The sequence below is a fragment of the Trichosurus vulpecula genome, chromosome 2 (assembly GCF_011100635.1).
Source record: "Trichosurus vulpecula isolate mTriVul1 chromosome 2, mTriVul1.pri, whole genome shotgun sequence".
Lineage (NCBI taxonomy): Eukaryota > Metazoa > Chordata > Mammalia > Diprotodontia > Phalangeridae > Trichosurus > Trichosurus vulpecula.
In genome coordinates this window covers 138,583,993-138,610,113 of record NC_050574.1, presented here as the reverse complement: position 1 = coordinate 138,610,113, position 26,121 = coordinate 138,583,993, and the positions used below count along the sequence as shown (strand labels likewise).

General features: G+C 36.3%; 1 protein-coding gene across 1 annotated transcript in view; it reads left to right on the top strand.

The window, feature by feature from the left end:
* DDX10 (DEAD-box helicase 10) overlaps positions 1-26,121 on the top strand; it is a 332,834-nt gene that overhangs the window by 62,875 nt on the left and 243,838 nt on the right. Inside the window, exons 12-13 of the mRNA XM_036744864.1 lie at positions 8,741-8,829; positions 14,214-14,700. Of these exons, the coding sequence (XP_036600759.1) occupies positions 8,741-8,829; positions 14,214-14,700 (576 nt within the window). The remainder of the gene's footprint in view (positions 1-8,740; positions 8,830-14,213; positions 14,701-26,121) is intronic.

Here is a 26,121-nt window from a genome sequence, read left to right as displayed (position 1 = left end):
GTGTTATGAAAACCAGAATGTCAAGGGAAGATGATGATTGACAGTGTCAGAGGCTACAGAGAGATCAGGAAGGGCAAAGATTGAGAAGATACCATTGGATTTGGAAATTAAGAGATTACTAGTAACTTTGGAGAGAGCATTTTTGGTTGAATGATAAGGTCTGAATGATGGGATGGGAAACCAGACTGTAGAGAGGTGAGAAGAGAGTGAGAGGAAGAAAAGTGGAGGAATCTTTTGTAGATAGCCTCTTCAAGGAGCTTAGCCACAAAAGGGAGGAGAGATATGGGATGATAGCTAGTGGGGATGACTGTATCAAGTGAGTTTTTTGAGGATGGGGGAGACTTGGGTATGTTTATAGGCAGTAGTAGGGAAACAGCCAGTGGACAGGCAGAAATTGATGGTAAGTGAGAGGGTGGGAGTGAAATAGGGGTCAATCTGCTGAAGAAGATGGGATGAAATGGGATCACTTGTACATGTAGAGTGATTTGCCTTGGCAACAGAAGAGCCACCTCATTATGTGAGACTGACTTAAAGTGGAGATTGTGTCAAAAGGCATCAGTGAAATCAATTGAAGAAGAAAGAGAAGAGGAAGCTCTCAGTCTTTCAATTTTTTCATTGAAACACAAAGCAGGTTTCTCCACCAAAAGGGTAGGGGAAAGGAGGAACCAATGGGAAGTTTGAGGGGGATGAAAACTTTTGGAAGAGCCACTGTAAAGAGTGGGAAAGTGAGTCAGTTGGAAAGTGTAAAAGGATTGCCTTGCTGCAGTGAGAGCCCCGTTGAGATTACGTAACATAGCTTTGTAATGGATCCAGTTTTGTGATTTTTCTCCAGCTTTGTTTGGCCACTTGTGAATAGGAACAAGGGTAGTGGATGCTGAGAGCAATCCAAGGCTGAAGTTTTTTTTGGGGGAAGATAGGCTATTACTTAAGGGGGTAAGGGACTCAAGAGTTAAACTGATTCACCAGTGAGTCAAGGTAGGAAAGGGAGGAGAGTATAGCCAGTGCAGAATTGGTAAGCCTGGGAACAAAACAAAAGTTGAGGGACTGGAGGTCACATTGAAGAAGAGGGTTGGAGCTGTAAGTTAGAGAGAGAGATGAAATGATGAGATTTTGATCAGCTGAGGCAATTTCAGAGTTCATAAACATGGAGATGGAGCATTTTGGGATGATGGCAAGATCAAGGTTATGATTATCTCTCTCCATAGCTGTGCTGAGGTCATAGCAAATGAGCAAGTTGAGGAACTTTGAGGTTAAGGGGTTAGAAGGAGTATTATTAAAGATTTTGAAGTCCCCTGGTATGAAGGCAGCTAATGAGAAAGAGAGGAAAACTGTGAACCAGGCACTGAGGAAGGGCAGTGTCCCTGGAAGTCAGCAGACAGTAGCTACCAGAATTTTGTTAGGGTGGTAGATACGGATTTAGTGAACCTCAAAGGAGGAGAAGTTACTGAGTAAAGGAGGAAGAGAGAGGAACTGGAAGTGACAATTGAAGAGCAAGGCATATTCTAACTCCCCCACCTTTTGGGGAAGAAGGGGAGGTGCAAACACTGTTGGAAAGCATGGCTAGGGAGGCTGTGTCATCAGGAGGTGTAAGACAGATTAACACTAGCACATAGGAGAGGTGCTAGCACAGGTTCACCCTTGATCTGGTCAGACAGAAAGACAGCTTCAGAGGAGTTAATAATCTTACTTTAGTCTTCTCAAGAGGGAGTTGCTGATAATGGGAGTACCAACTCCTACAGTATTCCCTAATCAACCTTCTCTCAGGGGCCGGCGAGAAGTGGGGACAACTATCCCTACATCTCCATGGGGTCAGTCGAGACAGCACAGCTTGTGTATTCCCCTAAATCTCCTCAAGCCTCGATGGGGGCCAGTTGAGGCAAACACAGATTCCCCCCAAGCTTTGATGGGGGCCGATCAAGGCACACACAGAATTTCAGCTTGTGCATTCAACCCTAAGGGTTCCCCACTCACTGACCAGTGCCCACCTACTTCATAGGGCATCGGCAAAGAAGGCATATTGCCAGCAATAGCCTCCAATTTTATATTACCTCATCGCTGTATCTCACTATGCAGTTGCAGTGGATATTTACAATTTAAGCACAAATGTTTATATTATTTACCATTATATAACTGTGCAAGTATAGTGGAGATGCCCATGCTCTTGAGAACTCATATCTAACGCCTGGGAACAAGAGATTGTTATGGCTGTGGATCTTGGGAAACTAAACTCTAAAAATAACAAAAATCCACCTTACACACATTAAAATCCACTTTACTTATGGGAGGGAGCTAGGTCTCAGTGAGAGTCAGAAGCTGAAAGGAGTGAGAAAGGAAATGATTTCAAATGAGAGCAAATTTGTTACCTACCAAGCACATATTCCATATCTTGGGCAGAGGTTTTCTGATATGGTTTAGAATTTCCCTCTTTCTCTCAGTTCTCTTCTGTTTTTTTTTTTCTTTTATTAATGACTGATATGCTTTCCTTGCTACTTTATTTTTATGAGAAATTTTTATGAGAATCATCTATATGTGTGTCAAAGGTATCCTTGATGAATGTATGAGAAGAGAATACAAGGCAGCATTTTGCAAATGATTTTTTTTTATACAATATCTTTTTAAACACAGTTTACTGAAAGGGGTATTTATTATTTGTGGACTTAGCATTTGATTTGGTAAATCAAAACATGGAAAAAAAAGGCTATCCTCTCCAAAGGGTGTCTTCACCAGCAAACATTTGTTAAAATTATATGAGATTCCTTGAAAAATGTAACAATAGAGATAATTGCTCAACTCTCTGATTTTGAATATCATGTTTATATAGCATTTTGGGTTGCCAGAAGGTAGGAAACATTTGGCTTTTCCTCCTTTTTTGTAGGCATGTGTATAGTGCCCTTTTGTCTGTGTAGAGGCTCTGTCTTGGTGTGGACAATTTTGTGCTTTTTTGCCTTTGGTGCCATTTTGTGGTAGGAACTCTACAGCCTTTGAGTAATTAAAAGTGAACATCACATTGAGGGCAGTGTAGAGGCTCATAGTGGATGTGAATAGGGTCTAGCATATATGTCAAAGAACTTTGAAAAAGAAATGGAGTAAAGGATGTTGTCAGGGAAACGTATGTAAAGAAGGGCTGCTCTTCTGGAAAGAATGAGGCATAATAGGTGCATAGACTGAATTATCTGTTAGTAGGCATAAAATGTCAGAGAGGGGGGAGTCTGTGGGATGTAGGTGGACCCTATATCGAACTTAATGGGATCACTTGGACAAATTAGCACAGTACAAGTTGCTATCTTCATAATTATAGGGAATGATTATATTGATGAAATTACCCATCTGTTGTACTTCTTCCATCCTCTCAAGAAACATTTCATGCTGGAATATAGAGATTAATACCTCTACTCCTTTAGTTTTCTAGACTGAAGTTACCTTGTTTTTTGTGCAGGAATAGCTATTACTTATTCCTGGCAGAAACATAGTGTACTTTGTAGGGCAAAGCAGAACCCTTCTATTTGCTTGAAGCTAGTGCCCCAGTCCTTTGTCATTCTTCTTGGTAGCTCTTGTGGCTATTTCTTGTGGTTAATGCAAGTGTATTTGCTACCTGGGAAGATCCTGAAAGAGGCTTTATTTATGTTGAGCTTCCAGCATTTTTGTGCCAGGTACTGCTATTTTTATCAGCTGCCTTTTATTAGAAGATATTTGCCACACTATTATGCAGAGAGAAACCCCTAGCTGTCTTCTCTGTGTGGGTCTCCAGGAGGAGTCTAGTTAAGTGCTAAGCTTTATGTGATTTAGTCCAATTATTTACTTCTTTCCCCCTTTCCACCTGTATTTTAGCCTTTTAGCCTTTTATTTCCCTGGTTATCATGCTTTATGTCCCTCCTAGGGGTGGGATACAGCTTTATTTATTGGCACTTTTTGCATTTCTTCTGGTCTGCTTAGTTGCCAGTAATGATTTGTCTGGTAGTTTTGGACAATATTTCCTTTTTTTGGTTTCATTGTCTCTTTTTGCTTATTCACTCTTTCATTCTTTGAAAATTACTGGGTGTTAACTCTGTACTGGGAACCATAGTTTAGGTATAGATCATTAGGAACATAGAGTTTCTTTGGGGCAGGTAACATAAAAGCAATAAACACTTATTAAGCATCTGCCATGTGCCAGGCATTGTGTTAGGCTCTGGAAAAAAAGACAGAAAAAAAAAAAGGAAACAATTCTTGCTTTTAAGATACTTCTGTTCTATTTGGGGAGACAACATGTATACATATAAGCAGATACAAAATAAATAATAATCACTAACATTTATTTGGCCCTTTAAAGTATTCAGAGTACTTTACATAAATTATGTATCATTTTCACCTCATAACTCTGGGATGTAAATGCTGTTATTATTCCCATTTCACAGATGAGAAAACTGAGGCAGATAGAAATTAAGTGATTTGACTAGCTATGTGACCATAGCTAATAAGTTTCTGAGTCAGGATTTGGACCCCAAGTCTAACCTATCTACTTCACCAGCTAGCTGCTTTTATACAAGGTAATTTTTTGTGTGTAGAGGCTCTAAGAAATTGGGGGTAATCAATTAATCAGTAAACATTTATTAAGCACTTACTACGTGCCAGGTGCTCTGCTAAGCTCTGGGGATATAAAAAGAGGCAAAAGACAGTCCCTACCCTCAAGGAGTTTACAATCTAATGGGAGAGACAAGTAAACTACATAGAGGATAGATTGGAAGTAATTAACAGAAGGAAGGTACTGGAATTAAGAATAGTTGGAGAAGGCTTTCAGTAAAAGAAGATTTTGGTTTGGACTTAAAGGAAGCTAGGAAGGTGAGTAGTCAGAGTGGAACAGGTAGAGAATTCCAGGCGTAGGAGGTAGCCAGAGAAAATTCCAGGACCTGAAAGATTGAGTGTCTTGCTTGTGGAATGACTAAGAGGCCATTGTCATTGTATAGAAGAGAACAGGTAGGTAGTATGGTATAAGAAGACTATAAAGATAGGAGTGGGCTAGATTATGAAAGGCTTTGAATGCCAAATAAAGCATTTTGTCTTTGCTCCAGGAGGCAGTAGGGAGCCATTGACATTTATTGAGAACAAAGGTATGTGTGACATGTTTGGATCTGTGCTTTAGGACAATCCCTTTAGTGGCTGAATGGAAGATGAATTGGAGTAGGTGGAGACTTGAGGCAGGCAAACCCACAATTAGGTTATTGTAATAGTCCAGGTGCGGGGCAGTAAGGGCCTGTACTAGAGTGGTAGCAGTCTCAGAGGAGGGAACGGGACATATATGAGAGATGTTGCAAAGGTTAAATTGACTGTAAAGGCCTCAGGAAGTGGCATTTGAGAAGGAAAGTAAGGGATTCTTAAGAAACAGGAGTGAGAAGGGAGTCCATTACAGACATGGAGATAGCCTGTGCTCACAGGTATGAAAATTGGAGTTGGAGCATGATGTATACGTTTGGATGGGTTGAAGCGAATATGAAGGGGAGAAATATGTACACACCATCGAAAGGCAAGTTGGAGCTGGGTTTTGAAAGTTGTAAGGTGAGATGTACACATAAACAACTACTATTAGGTAGTAAGTGGCAAATGCTATAAAAATGGTGCAGACAAGAGTTATAGGAGTTCAGAGGGGGGAAAAATACTTCCAGCTGATCTAGGAAGGCTTAATAGAAGTCTGTTAGCATTAGGCCTGTTAAGACAAGTTTGATTTCTGTAGGCAGAGGTTGGGGGGGAGGGACGACATTGTAACCAAGTAGAACAGCTTGAATAATGGGGATGGAGTCATTTGTCTGATTTATTTTGTAGATTAGGATCTATGCTGCCAACCTTGAATATGTTATGCTTGCTGAAGAGCAGACTTCCTGTATTTTTGCTTAATATATTATTTACAGGAGCTCCTTATCCGAGGGTGTTTGGTAGCAGAAAAAAAGTGAATATACTTAAAATAGGGAGCAGCCAGGTGGTTCAATGGATAGAATGCAGGGCCTGGAGTCAGGAAGACCTGAGTTCAAATGTGGCCCCATATGTTTCCTAGCTATGTGACCCTGGGCATGTCAGTTAACCTCTGTTTGCCTTAGTCCACTGGAGAAGGAAATGGCAAACCACCCCAGTATCTTTGCCAAGAAACCCCCATGGACAGTATGAAGAGTCAGACTCGATTGAACAACTGAACAACACATTTAAAGTGGGGGACTAATTTCATAATAATAGCACTGTTAAGGTTCACAAAAATACTTTACATCGTAATTTCATTTGAAATTCATAAATGAAAGGTTTGGGACTTTATCTCGAAAAGTGAAATTAAAGTCACGAAAATTTGTTTTACTTAGGTTATATTATAATTATACATAATTTTTAAAAGAAAAATTTAGAAGTCGTATGGTCTTAGAATGAGTCAGTACATGTGAGGTGCTTTTACAAATCCTATAACACTATTAATTTCTTGCAATTAGAGATAACTAGGTGACAGAGTGGATTAGAATACCAGACTTGGGGTCAGGGCGATCTGAGTTAAAATTTTGCCTCAGACACTAGCTCCCCTAGACAAGTCCTCTAACCTCTGTTGCCTTAGTTTCCTCAGTTGTAAAATAGGGATAATAATATGACCTACTTCTGAGGGTTGTTGTAAGAATAAAATAAGATAACATTTGTAAAGCACTTTGCAAACTGTACAGTGTTGTATACCTGTAGCTATTATTATTTTTTGGTTGGAGGTGTAATTTTTCAGAAAAAAAAAACTATATGAAAGAGCAATATGACGTCCTTTGATAATCCAATCATTCTCTTTTAAGAACCTTCTGGGCAGTCAGCAGAGACTAACCAAAAAAAAAGACTTTAACTGTATGGGTAAGAATGGTACTTGTGAATAGATGCTGTTTTTAAATGGTTAGGACTGTTTGGGTAGCTATTAGGATAATAAGATTATAGATTTAGAACTGGAAAGGATCTTAGGAGTCATTTAGTCCATCCTCTTCATTTTTAGAGATGAAAAACTGAGTCTCAGTTTAAGGGACTTGTCTACATTTTATGTGTGGTCACATCTTTTATGAATATTTTTCTTGTAAGAAGATATTAGCTTCCCTGTGAAGTTTTATAGAGATACAACCTGGCAATAGGGGTCAAGAGCTGGCTGTGGAGTCAGATACGTACTGTTAACTTCATTGCTTAGTATTCCAGGCGTTTTTCTAAATCTAAGACTTTATAAATTGCAGATTGCTTCAGCAGAAGTCCCCACACTGGGAGTTCTCTACATTAGTAAAGTCACAGGTCTTGCAGTATAGCCTCGTAATTAGTAAATGAATAGGTATAATCATGTTGAAAAGCACCAGGGAAAAAAAACAAAACTAATCACCAGATTGAACAAAAGGGCAAAATTTGAAATTTGGGTAAATTTCCACTTTTTAATTATTAGTGTCAAAAAGTTCAAAATTGGAATTTATTGAGTTCAGTACACTTAGTTTAAATACAAAGTAAAAGGCCTTTGAATAGATAAATATGATATTTATAGAGTGCACACTTACCACGTTCTATGAGTTTTATCTAGTAAGCATATACAAAACTGGGAGTTAAATTTATTTTGGAGATTTGGGAATGGCATGAAAAATTCTTTTTAATGAAATAAGTAGACTCAAGCATACATTAAAAAAAACCCAAAGAGTCATATAATTTTTGAGCTGGACAAAATTTGCTGCCTAGCAGGCCATTCATGAATGAATCAACAAATATAGAGTATCATAAAAATGCTGCTGCATTGGGCTCTGCTTTCAACAAATGAGTCTACCAGAACAAAAGGTATAGTATGGCACATTGAAATAAATGATTCTGTTTATTGGGTGACGGGTGTGGGCAAGTGGAATGTTGAAATATTCCTACCCTTAGCAGGTTCTCTAAGTTTCATAGAAATGATTTCCTAGGTTTTGATTACAATCTTGATAGAGCAGAACTGATAAGCAGCTAGCACAAGTCCCAATGAACAACTGCAGGGAAAAACATGATCACTAAATTCCTGCTTTTTTGAGGTTGTGCAGAAATAGAAATAACTCTTGGGCCAGAAAAATGGAGTACAGATTAGTTTGAAGACAGGTTTAAGTATGAGGCATGAGAAGAAAAATAGTGAGAGAATGGAGAAGGAGGAAGGGGGAAATAGCAGGAAAATTAAATATGATATTAATAAGAAATTACTTGCTCAGCTGTTTATCAATATTATCTTAATGAGGTTCCAAAGTTTAGATTGTTAGCTCTCAATGAACAGGAATTATTCCCTTCAGACTTCTCTATTAAGTGCCTGCTCTGCCCTTTAAATAGAGAGTATCATGCCAGGCACAAATGCAATAGTTCCTGTCCTTGAGGACTTTGTATTTTATTGGAGAGTACAATATTTATGCTGATAAAAAATTGCAGGATTATTTGAGGCAGATAGATGGCACAGAGAATAATAAGAATGCTAGACTTGGAGTCAAAGAGATTGGAGTTCAAATCCTGTTTCAGACATTTACCAGCTTTGTTATACTGGGCAAGTCAATTAACCTTTGCCCCAGTTTCCTAATCTTTAATGTGGGGATAATAATATCATCTAACAGAATTGCTGTGAGGATTAAATGAGATAATATTTGTAAAGTGCTTTGCAAACCTTAAAGTGCTTTTCTGTGGTTACCCATCACTGTATTCAATATACCCACTTCGGTTGATTTTAAATTTCTGTTATTTTTCCATTTGTCTATATATAATACCTTAAAAATTCTCATTACAGTGTTTTGTGTCCTACCTGCGTTCAGTATATCTAATGAAGAATAAAGAAGTGTTTGATGTGAACAAGCTGCTGTTACCTGAATACGCCCTGTAAGTATTTATAGGATTAAGATGCCATTGTGGACCATTAATCCAATGCTTCACGTATTTATTAAGTGCCTGCTTATGTGCAGAGACCTGATTGATACTTGCACTTAGCAGATCTATGATCTCAATTATGTGTCTCTTACTTCTGTTGCTGCCCATGACAGCCTAACCATCCATGCCTGCTCATTCTTGGTGACTCTTGTTTTTGTTCTTCCATAGAGCCTCAACAGAGGATGCACCCAGTGTGAAGGAGAATCTTTAGGTCATTTCTTAAATGTAAGGGCTACCAGTGGAGTATTTGGGCTGTCCTTGACCAAGGATATTATTCCTTGACCAAGTTCTGTGACCAGTCCATCTCCTTTTCCACTCATACATTTTTTTTAATTGTTATCTTTTTTACATACCACATTCATTTCCTGATATCCTCCCTGCCCACTGAATAGTTTGATTCCTACATTTTCTTTAAGCTTATTCACATTCTATCTTGTCCACAAGCCTTCCCTGACTACATTAACCCATGTTCCATTTGCTAATGTCCTAAGTGTAACATGGTCTAGTACTTAATTGTTCTGTAATGGCTTTATCTCTCCTTAGTTATTTCTCCTTAAACTGTAATTTTCTTGAGATCATGGACCATATCGAGCACTTAAGTATCCCAAAATATTTATTGACTTCCTGTCATGTGTTTACTTTGCATCACTTAATTACTTGTTCTTATTTTCTCAAAATTAAGGTAGCATAAATTACAGACCACTACAATACTATTTTGGAGTATAGTTAATATACAAGTTAAACATTGTTTTGTCTTAAGTATTCTGCACCTTATGCCTGTATTATTTTGTTTTAATTGTTTTTTAATCCTGAATTTAACACCAAATAAAATGAACACTTCCTTATGCAAAGTAGTACAGAAAAAAAGAATTATACATGAAACTGCAAATCTTATGTGCAGCTTGTTTTTTTCTCTTAAGTATATAACAAATTTAACATGTAACTTTCAAATTTTTTTCATTCTTTTCTTTACATTTAAAAAATGTGTCAATGGTCCTCTTTTCTTTGTTCTGTTTGATAACCCTAGTGACATCTTCCTTCCCTCCCCCCAAAAAAAGAAAAAAGAAAAACAAAACACTTATACTAAATGCATATAGCCAAGTAAAACGAATTTCCTTATTACTGAGGCTGAAAATGTAGGTGTCTCATACTACCCCTTCAGTCTGTTATCCTCTCTATCAGGAGAGTAGGTATGCTTCATCATTGGTATTCTGGAATCATGATGAGTCATTGCATTGATCAGAATTCTTAAGACTTTCAAAGTTGTCTGCTTTTCCAATGGTTTGTTTATATAGAAATGTTTTCTAGTCTTGCTCACTCAGTCCACTCTGCATCACTTCATACAAAAGTTAGGAAAGTCTTCTCAGTTTTCTCTTGTTATTTTGCAATAAAAAAATAATATCCTATTGCCTTTATATACCATAATTTGTTCTGCCGTTCCCTGATTGATAGGAACTTAGTTTCCAGATCTTTGCCACCACAGAGATGCTGTAAATATTTTTTCATATGGGGGTTATGCATATTATTTTACCTATGAAGCAGTTAATATTCAGACTACATTCCCTATTATTTTGTTTCCTGATATACTGGGATGATTAGAAACACCTAGGTCTCAGCTGACCTCTTTATTTAGTGCATAGTTTTCCCCGTGATTCTCTCTGACTCTTTCTGCTCTTGAATAGATTATCCTTCATATATGAACTTTTATGTTATTTGTCTTGTATCATAATGTTCGATTTGTAAATGCTTTATTTATGCAAGACATTTTTTGGACCCATCCTATGATTTCGTTCACATAAGAAGCTTCTGGTAAGGCCTTCCCTCTGCCAATACAGATAAATATGTTCTATAACTTAGAGCCTTAGCTAAGGTGTTGAGAGGTTAAGTGATTTGCTCAGGGTCACATAGCCAGTGTCTGTCAGAGGCAGAACATGAGCCCAAATTTTGAGGTCATATTTATTGAATCTGAGGTCATGTGTCTCCTAAATGCAAATAAGCTGAGAAGTGAACAGCTTACAAGTGATCCTATGTTTTCTAGGATTAGACTATATAGTATACAAGCATATCACATGTCATTTATATTAAATGGGGGTCATTTATATTAAAACCTGATTATTAGACCCTCAATCAGGGGCATAATCCCCAGTGTAATAATGTTTCTGTGGAAAAGTAGATTAGATTTAGAGCTTTGCTTATAGGATGACAATCTGTCTTAAATTTTAGAATTATCGGCATTTCAGAAAGAATAGGCTGGATCTGTAATTTCATTGATATAGAGAACTCGCTGGTGAGGAAACTCCTACCACTGATGAAATTCCTTCTATCGGTGCAGGCCCAGGGCCTTCTTTGCAATTCACAGCTTTAGTTTTGCTTAGAACACTTAGAAGTTAGTTGACTTACCCATGGTCATATAGCCAGTCAGAGGTTGGACTTGAACACTTGTCTTCCTGGCTTCCAGGTTGGCTCTCTATCCATAGTACCATGCTGTACTCTCTCATCAGAGATTTGATATTTTTAAAGGTCATTCATAGCAATAAGCTTTTGAGGTAATAAGTAGTATAAATACCCATTTTACAGGTGAGCGAATCAGTTTTCATAGATTAGATTACTTGACCCTGGTATCATGTAGTCCATTAGTGGGTGTCTGAGGTGGGATTTGAACTCAGGGGTCTTGACTTTCTACTGCGTCATACTCCCTGGTACTTTCCTCTTTTAGATACATGTGTGGCAGATTATTTGGAATTATATAAAATTATACAAAGTGAACCCATAGATGGGGTCCAAATATAGTTGTTACTTGCATGATGTTGCCCCCACCAACTTTGACATTGATATATGTTCCAAAACGAGCCACATCATAACACTGTGCAAATGTATTTTGATGTTCTTCAGGTATTAGGCAGGCTATAGAACTACCTGCTCCCAGAAATTTTTTTCTTTTTGTCTAATGCATTGTCTTACCAGAGCCATTCAGTAAAATTAGGCTGATCACTGTGCTTATAAATAACTAACTTGTATAAAGTCCATGGTCCATGGTATGAAATGAGTTTCATGTTTGCTATGCTTCACCCTCTAAACATTGGTGATTCTTATATTTCAGTGATTTAATATAACATTGAATTGAACATGCAGTTTTGGGGACATTCGTTTAATACACAATGTTTAGTGACTTAAGCTTAGGGCGAAATGGTTACTGTTTTGCAGATGGCTCATTTTTGTCCTTAAAAAGTTATTAGGACAAAACAGGTGCTGAGGTAGGGATTTGCATTAAAGGAAAAAAAAAACTTAGGTGGGAGGAGAGACAGATTTTTGTTAGAATTTTGATTTCTTATCAGTAACAAAGCTAAGACTTTCATTTCTTAGACTAGAGAGAGAAGACACGGTTTTTCAAATTGGGCCTTGTCATTCCTTTAATGTGTAAATCAGTTAGTCCCCTCATTATTTGAATTCCCAAACTGGGTTTGGATCCTTTTAGAAATATGTAATAAAAATGGTGCACTAGTTAACACCTTGCTAATTTACATGTCACTTTTCTAACATTCTTATTTCTTTAGACATACTTAAAAACCCTGAGATGGGCAGAAAAGACCCCAGCAGTCAAAATGAGTGCCGTGATTGACGTTCATATAGGTCATGATCATGACATGTCAGAGAACTCCAGGGGCAGTTAGTTAGATCTTCTCTGGGCTTATTTTATGCTTAATTTTTAGTAACTCAATTTATTTTTCATTTTGCATCTGCGTATGTATGTGGTTGTTCTTTTTCATTTACATTGCTGTAGTCATTGTGTATTTTGTTTTCTTGGCTCTGCTTACTTCACTTCGCAACATTTCATGTAGATTTTTTCTGTGCTTCTCTATATTTATCCCATTCACCATTTCTTACATTATAGTAATATTCCATTGCATTAATGTACCACAACTTGTTTAGCCACTCTGGCATCAATGGATGTCTTCACTGTTTCCAATTTTTGGTATCACAATAAGTGCTGCTACTGTTATAAATGGGAACTTTTATTTTTATCCATGGTATAAGCCCATTAATGGAATCTCTTGCTCAAAAGATAGAGACATTTTATCACTTTATTCCAAATTGCTTTCTAAAATAGTTGTACTGATCCATACATTCACACAATGTACTAGTATTTCCATCTTCTCACAACCCATCCAGTATTTACTATTCTCATATTCTGTCTTTGCCAGTTTCCAGGTGATAAGGTAAAACCTCAGGGTTGTTTTGGTTTTCATTGTTCTTTTTACTAGTGATTTGGAGCATTCTCTCATGTGGTTGTCAATCCTTGGCGATTCTTTTGATCACGATTTGTTTGCTTTGATCACTGAAGGGTGTGTGTGTGTGTGTGTGTGTGTGTGTGTGTGTGTGCGTGCATGCGCGCACGTGTGTGTGTAAATGTGTGTGTGTATATATTTATATATGTATATATGCACGTATACATGCATATATGTATGTATATATGGATGTGAGTATATATGTGTGTATGTATATGTTTGTATATATGTGAAAACACATGTACATATACATGCACATACATGTATGTATATGCGTGTGTGCACACACACCAGATTCTTAACAGTAAAATTTGTTAAGAAAATTTTCCTATTTGACCTTTTCCTTTTTTATCTTTGGTACAGTAATTTTGTCTGTACAGAAGCTTTTGAGTTTTATGTAATCAGAACGACACAATTTATCTTTTGTAATTGCTTCTATTCCTTGTTTGTTTAAGAATACAGCTCCTATCCATAGTTGTAAGAGATATGTGATCTATTTATCTTCCGATGTCTTTATAGTTTGTTATTAATATTAAGGTCACAGATCCATTTAGAATGTATTGTTGAATTTGGTGTAAAGTCTTGGTCTTTGTTCATTTTAACCTTTTTTTGCATTATATCCTTCTCTTTAAGTCCTGTTCAAGAATTAGAAGTATTTCTGCTTTGCACACAGAACCCAATACAAGTTTGTTGAATAGAGTTTATCATTGAATTGAACCTTATCAACAAAGTATGACTTGACTCACTCAGTCTTTACTTTGCATTTTTTTCCCTTTCTTTGTATTTTCCTTATCAAGAAACTTCAACCTATTGATAAATGTAAGAATGGATATTGAGATAGAGGTAATCAGTTAACTCTTTATTTTGGACCATCTCTAATATTGCCATCATTATTAGCTATAGTTATAGGATTATTTCTTTTTTAGAGCAAGTTTAACAAATTTAATTACTCTTCTGCATTGTTTCTGTATAAATTTCTCTGGGTATATAATAAAAATATTACAACTTTGAAATATTGTTAATGATTTTTTATTTCTTTTTGTAATTCAGTTCCCTTGGCCTTGCTGTGGCACCACGGGTGAGATTTCTTCAGAGAACACAGAGACAGAAAGAATCGGGGATAAGCAAAATAGATGATGAAAGAAGAGATAGAAAGGGACCTGGTGCTTCTACTCTCACCAATGATGAAGTGGAGGAATTTAGAGCATATTTCAACGAGAAAATGTCCATCCTCCAGAAAGGAGAGGGGAGACCTGGAGAGAAAGACAAAGAGGAACTAGCAAGTATTGTTGGTAAAGAAGAGAATGGAGGTGAAGAGAAAGAAGAGAAAGATGAAGATAGAGGGGAGAAAGTAGAAAAAGTCAAAACGTTTGAAATACAAGCTCTTCCAGGTACTAATGAGACTTCAAAAGACAAAGAGATTTCTGTACAGAGTTTAGATGGAGATGAAGAGGATGAAGAAGGTCTTGATGTTGACTTCTTTAGAGTGAAACGACATAACGTATTTGGATTAGACCTTAAAGAATCCACAGTACAGGTAAGTTTTTTCCCAAAAGCTGGTTACTATGTCCCTTTCCGATACTGTGTTTTGGGTACTTAAGTAGGCATTTCATAAATAATTGCATATTAACTGACTTCATTTCACAACCTTTGGAAAAATAAGGATTTAAATCAGAGGTTCCCAAACTTACTTGGCCTACTGCCTCCTTTAAAAAAAATACTCAGCGCCCCCCTTGAAATCTACTTTCTTTAACACTTTAATATTCTTTTTTTTTTTTTTTTTTTTTTTTTTTGAAATTTGCATCACCTGAGGTTACTACCACCCGGCTGGATCATTCCAGTGGGCCCCACCCCCACTCTCCGGGGTGATATTGCCCACTTGGATGAAAATAAATTCATTCTAGTGGAGAGCAAGGAGTCATTTTACTTTCTATAACTTTAGGAGCTGTAGAAGTTTGACAACTTTAATCTCTATACCTTTACTGGTTTTCAGTTAATGTCTTAGAAGTACCTAAAATCATGGTCATAACATTAAGTTAATTGATGTGGCTCCAGGCTTCATGGTCCTAGGTCCTTTTATTGTAATTCATGCCGTACCGCTTCCTAATTAAGATCATTACGTTGTAATAATGTAGTCCTTTTTTTTATCGTAAATTTTACTTTTAATGAGACCTTTGCTACTGGATACTTAGCCAGTAACTTAGAAAGAGTTTACTTTTTGTAAAGGTTTATTAAAAGTATTCAAGTAAATCTCATTCTTCTGGCAAATATACCTCTTTGTGTAGGTTTATTCTTATAAGAGAAATGTTTTGAAATATAAAGATGCTCTTTTATTATTTGTACAGTCTTTATTAGAATTCTGAGATAAGTAAATTATAGATTGAGAATTATGTGAAACATTAGGTTACTTTTCAGTAGATATGTTCTTCTGGCATGCTATTTCTTTACTAAATAAGGGCTTTGAAATGCTCTGTATTTAACAAAATCAGTCCCAAATTAATACTTGTAATGATGCCACTGGTTAGATCTGAAATCACACAAATTTATAGCAAAAGTTTTTTGGTTTAGATTTGCATTGAAGTCCACTAGTTAATAATTTTAAAATAAGTATTTCTTAAGATTTTGTCGTTATCCTATAAAACCATTTTGAGAGGTGGGGAATGGGAAAATATTTCGTCATTTGAAATGTTAGATGATTTGTTCACACTCACACTTGGGTTAATTTGTGTCCCTTGGCATTTGGCATTGATGGCTGTCCTTCGTATTCTCCTTTTTTCTGCATTTGAGAATGGTTGGTGTTCCTTATTATGAGGACACTTCATGCTTATGGTAGATTACATTCCTGAAAGGAGGAAGTATAAATTGAAGCCAATTTTCCTTTAAGAATACTAGTATAATGGAAATTTTGTGTTTTTGACATAGGTCTGATTACTTAGGTTTGACTTAAGGTCTGATTCCTGGCTTTTTGTAGAAAGGAATCTACACATGTAATCAATTACAAGTTGTAAATTCCTCTGTGATAAAAGCTTTTGGAAGTTTATGTATACTAATTAATGGAGATAAAATAGTATCATATACAATTGTGTTTACTGTGATTTATGCTGTAGCAAGTTATATGTAACAATCTAATTTCATGAAGATTGTGGGGTTCTAATAGGCTTTTAGGGAGAGGCTTTAATGGGTATCATTGAGGATACTTTGGAGAAATTTGGAATGGCTTGATGGTTTCTTGAAGAACTGATTTTTCACAGATGTATGATTCACTGCCTGCCATCTTGGATTCATTGATAATTTCCTTATTTTATTAAATTATCCATATATACTTCTTTGAAAACAAAATATATAATAGAAATTCACAATTTCTCATATAAACCTGTTTATATTGAAATGTTTATTTGATTCTTATTAAATTAAGGAAGATGTTAGTGATCAAGGTGGTGACATTAAAACCAACTTAAGTTTAAGCTTTTCCCTGTTCCCTGGTTTTATTTTTTCTGCCTTTAAAATGCATGAACTGATTCTATTTGAACTGTTTTTCATTCTTTAGTTCTTTTCTATATAGTTGCTTCAAAGTTTTCTTTTTTAAATGCCTACTTGAAAACCCCTGAATGGTGGTAAACTAAAGGCACACTCAACAGTAAGTTTTAAGCCCAATTGCACAGAATTAAGGCTTTCCACATCAGCTATCAGTCCTGCACTTTGCATTAGAATAGTCAAATATACATATTAGCAGAGTACAGCTTTTTGCTTTTTATTGGTCTTGTTGAAAAAAGTCCCAAATTCAGATAGAGTAGTATCCTATTAATTTTTTCCCCTTTAGTTAACTCATTTATTTTTAACATTAATTTTTTTTTTAAAAATTGAGTTTAAAAGTCTCTTTTTTTTTGCCACTCTCCCAACTGTTGAGAAGGCAATCTATCAATTATACATGTGAAATCATATGAAACACATTGCCATATTAGTCATAATGCAAAAAAAAAGCAAGAAAAATAAAGGAAGTGAAAAAAAATGTTCTTCAGTCTACACTCAGACTTTATCAGTTCTGCATTTGGAGGTCGATAATATTTTTTTTCATGGGTTTTTTGGAATTATCTCAGGTCATTGTCTTGGTCAGAGTAGCTCAGTGTTTCACACTTGATCATGGTTACAGTATTGCTGCTACTGTGTACAATGTTCTCCTGTTTCTACTTATTTCACTTTGTATCAGTTTATGTAAGCCTTCCCAGGTTTTTTCTGAAACCATCATGCTTGTCATTTCTTACAGCACAGTAGCATTCTATTACGATCACATACTACAACTTGTTCAGCCATTCCCTACTTAACGGACATCCTCTCAGTTTCCAATTCTTTCTCACCACTAAAGAAAAAAAAGCTACTTTAAAATTTTGGCACAGTTAGGTCCTTTTCCCTTTTCTTTGATCTTTTTAGTAATTTGGATCAACCTAATGCTAGATTTTTAGGGACTGTACCTGTAATTTCCTTTTCTCTACCAGTGAAGATTGACACTACCATCTCTGCAACTTACAACCTTAGGTAGGTGCTTCTCACATTCTGAGCGATTAAATGATTTGCCCCAGGTTACGCAGATGTATGTGTCAAAGGCAGGACTTGATCTCAAGTCTTCCTAGTCACTACTCCATGTTGCCTTTTCCTAATCAAAAACTATTTTTAATTATTAGGAATAATTATATAAGATAGGCAGATGTGAGAACTACCCTGCTCTAAGTTACAACAGTGATATCCAATCTACTGAGTTGTAGAAGGCTAGGATGTGAGTTCACCCACATGGCTAAAGTCACAAATCCTGAAGTACACCAATTTCATGTCACAGCAGTCTACCTTTGCACTCTATGAAGAAAAATGGCTTTGGAAAAACAGTATAAACACGTTTGAGGTTGTGACTTGGGAACAAAGATGTTCACCTTACAAGTAAACTAATTACTTTTAATCCCATTTTTAATGACAGCGTGTAAATAGTGCTCTGACAGTCTAATTCATGAATAAAATAAGTTGAAATACTGGACACAGCCAGTTCCATGTATGTTACCAGGATGTAAATAAATAAAACTATTTTTCTTTAAAAATATTCTACCATATAAAATTAAAAAGGAAACACAGCTATTTTAAGCAATGTATTTCTTGCTTTGTTCTTCAGAGTTGGAGAGTAAAGGTGAAAGTCTTTGAGTCTGTGCTATATGAGGACTGGTCGAAAGAACTGGGGATGTTTATCTTCTAGAAAAGAAGATAGAGGGGAAATAAAACAGCTGTCTTCAAGCATTTCAAGGACTGTCATGTAGAAAAAGGATTAAGGTTGTTCCTTCAGGTCCTAAAGAGCAGAAACAGGAGTAATAGGGGTAACTGACAGGGGCAAATTTAAGCTCAGTGTCAGGAACTTTCTAAAAATTAGAATTGTTTCACAGTGGAATGGTCTACTTTGACAGGTCATGGGTTTACCCTTTTTGGAGACTAGTAGCAATTTAGATTTGAAGATCTTTCCCACCTATTAATAGGCCATTGACCTACATCACAGGAAGACTAAGTCACATGTGGTAGGAGGAGCTTCCTGACAGGAAAAGGAAGTTATGTCACAGGAAATGCTGAGAGAGAGAGAGACAGAGTGAGAGTAGTAGTAATGGCTGCTAATGGCTGTCGTGATAGTTAGAGCTGAACAGACTGACTTAGCTGTACTGTGAGTTAGTTTTTGGGAAGACCCCAGCAAGGGGGTCAGATGTTTTGGGATGGCGAGGCTACATGTTGTGATATTGTGTATTGAATATTTTACTGCTCTGTTAGATTGGATAGATGGCTTATGGGATATGGTTCTCTGGTGTCTGAATAAATGGTTTACTTTTTCTACCTTCTGTGTGGAGAGTCTTGTATACTTTGCAATACAGAACTGCTTAGGCATTTTGACAATTATCATCTACATGGTTATTATTGCCGTACTGACACAGAAACCTTCAAGGAAGAGGCTGAATAACTATTTGTCAGGTTTGTTGTAATGGGGATTCCTTTGATGTATGAGTTGGACGAGATGGCTGCTAAGGTCCCTTCCATATCTAGAATTCTGTGATTCTATGAAATAGGTTGAAAAAAATTTGTGAGATTTTACTGTACCAGTAAAATGAGGGGGTTGGACTAGATGCTCCATAACATTCTAACTTTAACATTCTGTGAACCTCTGATGCTGAAATAAAGAAAGGGAGATTCATTAGAACTTAACCTTCCCTCTTCAAAGTTATTTTAGTTTCTTGAGCAGAATGACAGGGAGTATTGAATTCTAGCAGTGACTAAAGCTCTGGCTCTGCCCCTTACTAGCAGTATGACCTTGGGAAAGTCACTTTTGGCCTTCAATTTCATCTTCTTTACAGTGATTGGATTTTACTAGTTTTTCTCCAAGGCTCCTTCCAGTTTTAACACTGTGTAATCCTATGGTATTAAGATGACCCATCAATAAATCATGGCCTTGAAATATGTACATTCTTTGGAAATAATGTGCTTTATAGATAGTTGCAACTTAATTTCTTTAAATTGAATTGTTGAATCAAAATAGGGAGTACCTATAAGTGAAAATTAAATATTTAATTTTATTGACAAACATTTGTTGACTACTTAGTATATGAAGAATATGATGTTCTTCATTAAGCATAAAGGAATGTTTGGATGAGATAAAAAGTTAAAGAAGACTTGGCGTTATCCTTGTAGAGGGAATAGAACAATATACAAATATACGTAAGACAAAATACAATGTTGTGACAAGAACACTAAAGTTACAAAAAATTCTACAAATGTGGCATTTCTAAAATTATATCTTACAGGTGGAATGGCTGATTGACAGTTGTGATGTGATTTATTTATAGGTTCCCCTTCTCCTGATATTTGTCTTCCACCTCTGTTTTAAGAAGGAATTGTGTGCCTTTTTTCTCTTCTCTTTAACTTTTCCACATTGAACTGCCTGGTTAAGGATAGTAGTGCTAGACCTCCAGAAGCAGGGGTTTTTAACCTTTTTTCTGTCGTGGATGCTTTTGGCAGTGAAGCTTCTGAACCCCCTTCTCAGAATGATGTTTTCATAAAGTAAATACATAGAATTGCAAGGAAAATTATATTGAAATATTCACTTATATTGAAATAGTTATCAAAATATTAAAAGAAATTCATGGACCCCAGGTTTAGAACTCCCGCTCTAAAGCCTTATGACATGTATTTTCAATTATATACTAAAAGAAAATAAATTCAGAGTTAATCGTTTTTTCTTCATTTTATAGAGGAGTTGAACACCTCAACTAGACTAGAATTTATTTTGAGAAGGAATTTTTAGTTGAGATGTTGATTTTTGCTCTCTTCAAATGGAAAGTCCATTAATTATTTCTCATAGTATCTTAAAAATAGATCACCATCTTAATGTGATGGTGTAAGAATGCAGCAGGTATTAGTAGAGGTCTTGTCTATCTCAGACTAGTCAGTGCCAAGACTTGATATGTGAATATTCCGTGTATTTACAATAACAATAGCTTTTTTATAGCATCTACTACATTAGGCACTGTGCTAAGAGCTTTAAGCACAATGTTAAATTTATCCTTTATTAACAGACATTTCTGGAGGGCCTTTTAAACTAATAGTAACCAAGGGAGGACTAATTCACAGAATATGGTTTTGTTAACTTTTCATTCTTAGGGCTAATTATTTAAGAAAGACCTTTTCTCTTGCTTATCATATTAGCATATTTGGCTGCTTTAGCCTTCCTGGTGAGACTTGTGAATTTCATATCTACTTGTGACATGTGAGACATTTCCATTTGTTAATGATTTACTTACCTAAAGAATTACTTTTGGGAAACAAAATGTATTTGTTGTTTCTTTTTCTTTTTTCCCTTTTGAGAAATGTTGTCTATTGTTCATACCTTTAGTTATGACACAGATTTTAAAAGGAAATGTGGAGGAGGGAGGAAACAGAGATGCCTTCCTTAGATGGAAGGTGAAGTAAATTAATGAAAAATCAGTCAACAGCAAATATCTTTGTTACTGTATTTTTCAAAAGAAACAATTTTAAAAACTTACATTTTTCAAAGTCCAAAGTAGCAGTTATTTTTTAAAATATGCTACTACCCTGTGAGTAGAATAAAAGTTCATTTTGACTTCCGTACAAAGTTTCTTTATCTTAAATTGCTTTTGCAGATAGATTGTATACACTTACTTTGCCAATATGGGCCAGTACTCTTAAGGATCTTGCATACTGTAGTTGGCAGTGTTTTGGTTTGTTTGGCACCTGATGATAGCTTTCTTTAGGAAGATTCATGGTGGTCCTAACCTAACCATGGTGTTATCCTAGCATAATCTCACATGAGAAGTTATTTGTAAATGTCATGGTAAAGTATTTAAAACAAGGTGCCCCCAAATGATAAGTCTTTGTTTTATCATTCTATAATGTGTTTTAGAACTTGAGGGCAAGGGTTGTCTTGTTTGCATGTATTTGGACTCTTCAATGTTTAGCATGGTGGCAGACACATAGGAGGTCCATAATAAATGCTTTTCAGTGTAATTCTCCTTGGTAACTTAGAGGTTATTAGAAAACACCTCATTTAAGTTTTTGTGGTAATGATAATAATGAATAGCTAACATTTACAAAGTGCTTATGGTGTGCTAGAAACTGCTAAGCGCTTTACAATTGTTACCCCATTTGAACTTCCCAACAGCCCTGGGAGATAAGTGCTATCGCTCTCCCCATCTCACAGATGAGAAAACAGAGGCAAACAGAGATTAAGTGACATGCCCAGGGTCATACAACTAGTAAGTATCTGAGGCTGGATTTGAACTCGGGTTTTCTTGACTCCAGGCCTTCCACTCTATTCACTGTGCCACCCAGCTATTAGGGCATAAGAATCTGTTTCTGGAATCTTAACTTTCTCAGAGATGAAAAGTATAGTGTTTTTACCTGTGTTCATTCACAAATGAAAAGGTAGTCACAGTGTAGCTGTGATGTTAGAATTTTGAACCTACAAGAAAGGAAATAAAATCATGAATTGATTTGTTCCATATCAGTTTAGGAGACAATTGAATATAGCTTGTGTAAATAAGGAAGGAAAACTCCTGACTTAAAATACAGTGAAGACATTGTAATAACTGTTTAGTGGATCTGCGTATACCATAGTTGGTTCCTGGAACATTGGTAGTTGATGGGTTAAAGTGTGATGTATGCAAAAAGGCAGCTTTTAACCCATTTTGCAACACTAGCATTGTAGAGGGGGCCCACCATTGTAAACAGATTTAATTCTTACAGGTAAATGGAAAATATGAGATGAGGGACATTTCTCAGAGGAACTAGTGATGCAAGAGAGGTAGATGAGATGATAGCCTTTTCTTTTTCCTCTCTTTCTGTCCCTTTCCTTCTTTCTTGACTGCTTCCTTTCATATCCTTTTCACTCTCCTTGTTTCCTTCTTTCTTTCCTAATTCTCTCTTTCCTAATTCTTATTTCTCTTTCCTAAAAAAGTGAATTTTAAAAAAAATACTTGTCATACTTATTCAGTCAAGTTTTCCAGTGGGACATTCTGTTTTTCTTTTTTCTTTCAGAAAAGTTGTGAATGTTCCTGTTTACCCATTACATGCTGCTGATTGTACTGCTCTTTTTCAGCCTTCTTGTTAGTACTGATCTGAAGAGCTGGTCAATTAAAAAGAAGAGATAGGTTTTGGTGCTGGGACCTTTACTTAAAATTGCAGAGAGGTTAAATAGATTAGAATAACTATGTTGCTTCAGCTACTTCACTGGACCTCAATCACCTCTTTTGTTGTGATTTTGTTGTGATTCTGTGGATCCCATATCTCAGAAGCAATCATCATGGTACAGTTAAAGTGGCTTCTAGGACCAAGGGAAGCATTGAAGTCCCAAATTGGAGTTTTAGTAGAATGTCTCCTTTTCATAGTACAGGAACTTTGTGCCACAAGACAGACAGAATGTCTCCTTTTCATAGTACAGGAACTTTGTGCCACAAGACAGACAGACAGACAGACAGACACACACACACACACTTTATTAGGTAATTAACAGATCACCAAATCTTCCAATGAACATCTTTACTCCAGAAAGTTGTTGCTGTTTTTGTTTTGTTTTGCTTTCTTCTTTTAGCCTGCCTGCTGGTTGTTATGATAAAGGTGATAGACATACTGTCAGGACAGAGAATCTTCTGGTTTTTATTTGGCATTGACTGAAAACTGAGTGATATTCTGTTGCATTTTAATAAAGCCAGGACAGGGCTATTTGTTAGAGTACTTAATTTTAAGGCCTCAAAGCAGGAAAGTTAGTTCCCATAACGTTATGACAATTCTGAGTTCTTCAGGGACCCACAATTTCGCCTCTTCCTTCTATGCCCCTCATAATCACATAATCGCCAACTGCCCCATTTTACAGATGAAGAACTTGTGGCCCACAGAAATCATAACTTGTTCAATGTCACACAAGTAGTAAGTGGCAGAGTTGGGATTCAAATCTAGGTCCTCTTGACTTAAGATCTAGCATTTTTTCCACTGTTGCACAACTGTGATCCTCATGCATTGCCCTGACTGCAAAGGTTCATCAGTGATAGATTCCTTTTTGGTAGTTAAGCAATTTGAAGCAAATCCTTGGTTATCAGACTTGCCTAGATGAGAATCTCCATGTTATTATAAATGTAATACTTTTCCTCAATACTCAATACTAAAATATTCTTTGATATTCTTCTTCCCTCTTCCCCACAAATTAGAGAATTTATGTGCAAAAAAGGATCTTTGTTGTATGAATAGAAAGAGAGCAGGATTTTTTAGGCTCAGTAGGGGATTTGATGGTAAAACTGAATTTGGAAAAAGTAATTCTCTTTAACCAGGGGAGGATTGGTGCTAGAAAAAACAAGGACCTGGCTTCAGTCTCAACATGAACCAGTAAACTTTATACAGAAAAATCAATTTTATTCCACTGCCTATCTCCCTCATCCTTAGTTCTTGACTTCATGATGTTCATTCAATGGACATTTATTAAGTGCCTCTTCTGAACAGAGCACTGGATGAGGGACAGAATTTAGTTAGGACTAGTAGAAGGCCCTCAAAATATCAGGTAGACATGCAAGATTTATGGGAGGACATGAATTAGAGTTGTACATAATGGGGTATGAATGTGTTGTGCACTGTACTTTTGGATGGGATACTCACATTGGTTCAATTTTTAGATCCATTGAAAGCATGCTGTATGTTTTACTTGCTTCTGAAGAAGAAAATTAGAAGAGCCAATTGAAGATTTAACACAAGTTCATAGTAAATCTTTATAACTATTTGTGTACTTAATGTGGACCTGGATAAAAACTCAGACCAACTGGGTGATCAGTAAATATAGTGAGGCATTTATTCGGAGTCAAAGAATTGCAATCCAGAACAATACACTATCTTATTCACAGGGATGGATATGTTTGGGGAGGGAAGAGAGGGCTTAGTTTTGGGAACCAGAAAGAGGGAGTATAGCTGGAATATATAGAATAGCCAAACTGCAGGAGAGAGTGTTGTAGAGATATCCTTGCAATTATCTCTGTCCAGGAATAGGAGTAATTAGAAACTGCTGAGGTGTGTGGGAGTCTTCTTGGGGGCAATTAGCAACTGCTGGTGAGAGCAGAAGTTCCCAGGGATTGTCTTGAGTGGGGGGGAGAGGGAAGAGCAGTTAGAAATTGCTATTCAGAACAAAGTAGGGCCCCAGAGATTCCCAAGGGTTGACATTAATATACCCATTTTCCTTTTTTTTGGGAGAGATGTTTTGGAAGTAAACAGAATTTTTCAAAGGATAATGACAAATCTCATTTCAGAAAGTAGTACTCTGGTGCCAGAAATGACCTGGAATGGAAGTTATCTATTCTAACAAGTGAGAAGCTTAGAGAGCCACTTGAAATGTTTGTAATTTTAAATAGGTGGTAGCTTGATATAGAACACTAGTCAGAGAGTCCAAGCTGTGAATTTTACTTCTTGATCTTAATTAATTAGTTGTGTGACATCAAAGCAAGTTTCTTCAACTTTCTGGGTTTAATTAAGTTAATCTATAAAGTGGACGGGTAGAATGAGAGATTTATAAACTCCAGTGAGGCCATACATTTTTGCCCCTAGGAGACATAAACTTGCTTTATTTTTCAGGGTTTTTTTTTAGTAAGTTATTTTATATGTTTTGTTTTATATATCATCATAGTTTTCCTCAGTATCTCTCCTTCTGCCCCCGCTCAGAGAGCCATACAGTATTATAAGTATTTTTTTAATACAAAACCCCACCAAAATTAGCCTAACTGATCAATACATTGAAAAAGTTTGAAAATATGTGCCATGTGCAACACTTGCAGTCTCCCACCTCCACAAAGTGGTGAGTTGGGCCCATCTTCTTACATCTTTTCTTTAGAGCCATGCATTTTCTTTGTAATTTTACAGTATGTGCATTTGATTTGAGATGTGTGTGGGTGGGGTGGGATGGGGTAATCCTTTCCATTTCCATTTGTCTTTGTTTTCTTGACTCTCTTGACTTTACTCGGCATCAGTTTATATAGCTCTTTCCGTGCTTCTCTATATTTATCCCATTCATCATTTCTTACAGCATAGTAGTAATCCATTACATTAGCATACCACAATTTGTTTAGCCATTCTGCTATCGACGAACCTGTTTGTTTCCAGTTCTTTGCTACCCCAAGAAGTTCTGCTATAAATATTTTTATGTGTTTGGGATCTTTCTTCTTATACATGGCCTCCTTGTGATATATGCCTATAGAATCTCTTGATCAAAAGAAATAGATATGTTTGTCATTTTATTTGTCCCAACTCCTAGCTCCACCAGTAGCACACCACTGTTCCCATCTTCTCACAACTCTTCCGGCATTGCCTATTGCCATCTTTTGTGATCTTTGCCAGTTTTCAGGTTCTAAAGTAAAACTGCAAGGTTATTTTGATTTGCATTTTTCTTATTATTAAT